The following is a 5,897-nucleotide window of genomic DNA, read 5'->3' as shown; positions in this document are numbered from 1 at the left end:
TTATTTTTTAGGTGTCAGTCTGGAAAATTACTATTACTATTACTATTCGTTTTTCAGTCTAAACATCGGTAAAATAGTTGGAACTTTGTGGGCCCATGTTGCCGAAGTTTCCAGGATCTTTGTTTCATAACTTAGTCCAGTTTAGAATCTCGATGTGTGTGGATGTGTTTTGCTAAGGACAATTTCAAATAAAGAAATATTTCAACTGTACTAACATGATTTTATTTGACATGCGAGCCATTTGCAATATCTTTAATTACTCCAGACTAGTTCCCCTCCCTTCCTAGATGAATGGAGAAATGTACAGGGAGCTTTGCCAAACCAGGACCTGATGTTCTCCTTATCCTTCAAAATCGTCAGATGTTCTGCATTGATAAATCTCAAATCACAGGTCAAATGCATTACAGCAATGGACCAGTGGCTTTCAGCATCTCAGCATTATGATATCTGCATCATTTTAATTACAACAATTTGTGTTTCGCAGGTGTGGCAAATTAAGTTCAGTTGATGGGTTTCTGCCGCATTCACGCATCGCTGGACGCAATTCTGACATGCGAACCAGTGCCTACATGGGAGCGATATCATGTCCACAATGGAATGGCCACAATATCGGCATCTGGATTGGTCGATATTTTCCACTGTTATTTGAAAACGTATAAATCAATTCTGGAGTTGATTGGCGGTAATACGTATTGAACAAATGTTGTATTGATGGATTATACATACAAACATCAATTGTGATGTCCTCCCCTTGAGCAAATTCTCGGATAATCGGAGGGATCCACAAATCGTCCAATACGGCACCTTCGATTCTGATCTCCTCAATATTGAGGCCCATCACTGGCTCATCTAAAAGTTTAAAATTTGTAATCAAGCTTGTGAATGCGGTAATAATACGTAACGCAATGCATTTGATTCGCGGATTGAAAGCTATTTGTAATCGTCAAAATTAATGTTCAAATTTTTACTTGACAAGGTTGACACTGTGATGGACTATATGATTTTTAAGTAGCGTTTGCATGCCTGTTATAAGTGTGTTTGGTTTTTCTCTATTTTTTAGCTTATGGGAAAAATTATACTATTTATTGTCAAGTTGCAGCATATTCTTTTAGCGTGATTCATTTTTCATCTTTTCCATGACAGACTTACAAGGGTAAGAAGCTAAACCTGAAAGGTAGAGGTAACGAGGGAATGGAACAAAGAATCCAATGTGTGAAAGCCCCAAAACCCTAAAGACAATTAAAAAAGGAAGAGGCAGGCTATTGGGCAGCAAAAACAAGCTACCAATTGTTCCCACATCAATCAATGCTGTGACAGTTCAGGAAAACGAATTAACGAACGCAATAGCGGCTATCAAACGCAAAAGCAAACAGAATACTTTAAACAATAAACACATGCACCTCTCGCCCGAGTAACCCGCGAGCATTCACTCTGCTTTACGGGTCTTCCCAAACTCAAATGGAAGCAGAAATTCACGAGTCGACCAGAGACGAGCAGAGACAGGGATCTTGCCAACATCCAGGGAGCCCTACCGTCAAACGTGCCCAGGACGATAAGTACGGACTTCAAGATTATTTTCCCATAGACTGCAGGAAGCTCCACTTAGGGGCCTGGGAGACAGCAGGGCCACAAGCTTTAGTAGACTCTCTGAGAACTGATGGATCTGGTCGGAGAGTAAAGCAAATTTAGAACTGAGACCCATGTGCCAGCACTAGAGGGGAAAACAGGGACCAGCGCAGCATAGGAGCCACCAACAGAAGTCAGGAGACTCGGAAGCAGTGGAGGTATCCCTAGCTCTGAAAGACAAGGAGGCTTCCAGGAATATCTGGATTCTTGGAATATCGATCGCGCTTTCATGATTAGAAAGTAATTGAAATTTTTTAAAGCAGTTCACGATTATAGCCCTTCAGGAAACTCATCAAGCTCTAAGCCATCTTAATTCAGATTACAAATGGGTAACGCAACCAGTCGTCAGAATGAGCCGGAAGACTGAAGCCATGCGGAGGAAATTTATAAAAGGTAAAGGAAAGTTGCAGCAAAGCTACAACCTATCGAAGTGATCACGGTCTACAATAACAGAAAGATGGCACACGTTAGGGCAAAATTGCAACCACTGCTTGATACAACACTGGAGACAGGTGGACTCTTCCTCATGGAGAACTGGAACGCCAAAGTGAGAGAATACCAGTGCCCTAGTGAGATTCTGGAAGCTGCTAGTATAGGACTTGAATGGCGCTCTGACGACCAGCAGTTAAACAGAGGAGGCCAGCAGTTGCTGGACCTTGGGGCTACAAATGATCTAGTGATTCGGAATGGAGTGGTTGAAGGGGATAGGCATGGCAATGCCACCTTCTTTGGAGGATCGAACTCAATGCTGGACCGGCCTCTAGTCAGTACGGCAGAAGTCACTACATTAATGGAGGAGGTTGAGATATTGCATATCTCGGGCTCTGATCACCTACCGATGAGTTTTATGTTCAACCTGGAGGATGGCAGCAGAGAAAGTAGCTAATCAGAACGAGATTCTGAAAAGGAAGCCCGATAGAGCGGATGATTTGGGGCGAGAAGGAGCTGGACAACTACGAGAAGGTGGTGGCCAGCAAACTGAACCAGACAGCCTTTCCTTGTGACATTAAAATAAAATATTATTAGAATGACAATTACATTCACTGCGGCTTCCTTTATTATTTAATCCACCCATTTCCAATAGTTTTAATTTCTTTTTCTTTTGGTATTTCATTAAAAGGAAACTTTTTAATTTTGAAAATTAAAAAACAATTGTTTTTGCAAACGCAATTTATACAATAGTAGAAATGTCTTGAAACGATTTTACAGGATTATATTATCAATTTATCGTCTCAATCTACGATTATAATGACTAAAATGAATGTTTATTACATATATTTTGAAAACTTTTTAAACGCAAATGAACACAGAGTTTGTAAAATATTTAAACGCCAGAGAATAAACTAATAAATAATTTGGTGCATAATTTTTTTAATCCTTGAATGTTAACTGTATCAAATATTAATCTTAGTCATTGGGAGACTAGCAGATTTAAACAGACTGGCACCGCATAGAATAATCGAACTACTACCCATCCTATAATAAGTACCTAGCAACTGGAGTGAAGGGTGGACTATATTGGGGTGTAAAAAACCAACGGTAAGTGTAAAGTCGCAGTGGGCCCGGCTGAGGTGCAGAAACGGATGCAGAAGCACTTTCAAATGTTTTAATAACCCCCAGTGCTCCATTTGCAACAAACTGGAAAGCCTGGAATACATCATCTTATGTGAACAGGTCATGGAAGATATAGCTGAGTCTGCAACAAGAAAGCTGATCGAGTGGCTAGAACAAGGACCTAGCAGTGAATCCCTGGAATGGACTTAGCACTGTGCAACTACGTGGAAGAGTTCTCGGGGAAGGCTAAGAACAAAGAGGTACGAGCGACCCAATCGGAAAATTAGCCCGAAGAAGGGGGATATAATGTACCATAATCTACAATAAGTATCGTGGCAGAGTCTGCTCGACTTACTATCAGTATTATTAGCTCTATAAGTATGTTATGTATTGTTATTGTTGAAAAATATTATATTCAATTCTTGTTTTATTTCAAATTTTCTCTAATATCGTTGGATCTATTTTTCAGGTGCACCATATCTTGAAGGTCAATGCAGTCTCAATGTATGTCATGTGACTTGAAAAAATGGACATTCATTCATTCATAAATGCAAACAATTGCAAGAAAACACTAATTTAATACCGGAAAAATCACTGATAATCCCTGTGCTAATCGATTTTCTGCAGTAATTATACCGGATAATATGTGATGCAATTATCTACTTGTGGTTCTTTCGAAGATGTCTTCATTAGTTATTGGATTTCAAGTATTGTCTGATAAACGATTATTTATGAATACTTTATGCTAATGACGTACCAATATTGTGCCCTGTTGTGATCATGAACGAATTGACTTGCTCCTCTGTTTGGAAAAGAATCTTATTATTGAAAACTAATAAAAAGTGGTTTGCACAGGATAAAAAACGAGGCAAAGTCAAGGCACCGCTCCTGTAAAGATGCCAGGCATGTAGTACAACAGTCTGATTGTTGATGTATTTCTTTGCCACTGGTCTACGTACTGCTACTCCACGATTAAGTGTCTGAACTTCAATCCATGATTTTAGTTGAAGGTTACAGATTTCTCCTGTGAATAACATGAAATAACATCTGAGGTTGGATAGTTGGTATTTTGTCAAAAATTTATTTTTCATCGAAAACCCAAATAGTTGCAGTGGCGATCAATTCAATTATGGCAAAGAATAATGATACTGAAAGAGTCAATAATATTTGAGTATGATGAGCATACAGTATGGATTGTTTTTTCAGATTTGTACATTTTTGTTTATTTCACGTGATAGACTTAAAAATTATCAGTCATTTTTATTAATTCACAGAAAATTCATTTTTATAAATATAGTAAATTTTCTAAACAAAAAAAAACCTTAAAGCTTGCGAGCAGTAGAACGTGTCAGCAACCTAGTATCCGAACCTAAACTCGATAATAAGAACACAGAGAAGTCCTACGGAACTTTTCCATCGGACATACTCTTCTATAGTACATTTCGTTATTAGGCCGTTAAGAAATAGTCAATTCATTTCGATTCATTTAGACTATTCATCAATTTTTAATTAATCCCCTAAGGCATAGGAACATTTTCATGCCAACATGTACCAAATCTGATTATGAAAATTTCGCCATATTATTTGAAATTACAAGATATTTATCAAAAGTTCAACTCAGAGCTAAGCCGACTCAATCCGTTCGACACTCCGCTACTGAATTTACTACCACAATTGTCTATGTGCTCTATACTGAATGATTTTCATTTTTCTTTCTCCCTCATCCTCGATGGTACAAATATTGCGTTGGTAATTCTTCATTTGAAGTTTGTCCTCTATTTCAATTATTCAGATTTTTCAATAACTAGGGCATAGAAGAGTTGAAGAAGTGGATGAATATTAAATATGAAAGGATGAAGATGATTGGGGGGGATTTTAATGCATGGTCCGGAGAAAGAGGAGAGAAGTGACATGATCGGAGGAATTCGAAGCAGGTAGCGAAGGAGGTGGATAAACAAGGAGAAAAGTTGGGATATATGGCAGAGTGTGGATGGTTCATAATGAATGGCAACAAAGAAGGGAATCAGGAAGAGGAGGTTACATTCATAAGAAGAGGTGAAATAGTGAAAGACTACATCTTGGATAATGATAGAACGAGGGAAAGAATGAAGAGGACGAAATTGGAAAGCGCGCCAGGATCGGACCATGTGGGTGTTGCGGCATTTCTAGGAGGTGAAAATGAAGCAAATGGAAGTGGGGCAGCGCCGCCGAATATTACGGAAGGTACAAAATTTGATGTCAATGTCCATGCGCGCTGAAAGGACGCATAACAAGCTCAGTAATTTTCCAAGGAAATATTTCTGGCATCTGGCATTTTTCGAAGGAATCACTCGATATCTGTGATCAAAGAGCACGATTAAGGAAAGGAAGTGTTCCAACCATTTTCAATCTTAATGAAGAAAACTCCTCAGTACGCCCCGCGGAGGAACCTTTGGTCAGAAAGTGTAAACGTAAGTTTATATATTAATCTCTAGTTACGTTCATGGCTACTGTTTCTTTTATCTTGCTTAAAATTGTTATAGACCCGAGCGGTTGGGTTCGATGATAGGGATAGATCACTCGTAGATAATTAGAAATGAATATCTCTCAGGGAGATTCAACTTTTAAACGGTTAAATGATTTATTCAATAATTATAGTCTTTGATTAATGCCGTAAATATCAGGCAATATGAATTACAAGAAAAGTGACTTAACGAATAATCGGATTACTAATTGTC

The 5,897-nt window shown here is 38.5% G+C and overlaps 1 protein-coding gene across 1 annotated transcript; it reads right to left on the bottom strand.

Moving 5' to 3' along the window:
- Positions 1 to 438: 438 nt before the first annotated feature.
- Positions 439 to 4,136, bottom strand: LOC105272719 (uncharacterized). Its single transcript, XM_011314942.1, has 3 exons — positions 3,938 to 4,136; positions 727 to 849; positions 439 to 638 (listed from the first exon to the last, which is right to left on the bottom strand). The coding sequence occupies exons 1-3, from the start codon at positions 3,960 to 3,962 to the stop codon at positions 439 to 441; spliced, it is 348 nt and encodes a 115-aa protein (XP_011313244.1). The 5' UTR covers positions 3,963 to 4,136.
- Positions 4,137 to 5,897: the final 1,761 nt, after the last annotated feature.

This window comes from Fopius arisanus, unplaced genomic scaffold (assembly GCF_000806365.1).
Source record: "Fopius arisanus strain USDA-PBARC FA_bdor unplaced genomic scaffold, ASM80636v1 scaffold00245, whole genome shotgun sequence".
NCBI classification, from domain to species: domain Eukaryota; kingdom Metazoa; phylum Arthropoda; class Insecta; order Hymenoptera; family Braconidae; genus Fopius; species Fopius arisanus.
This window is presented reverse-complemented; position numbering and strand designations above follow the sequence as displayed.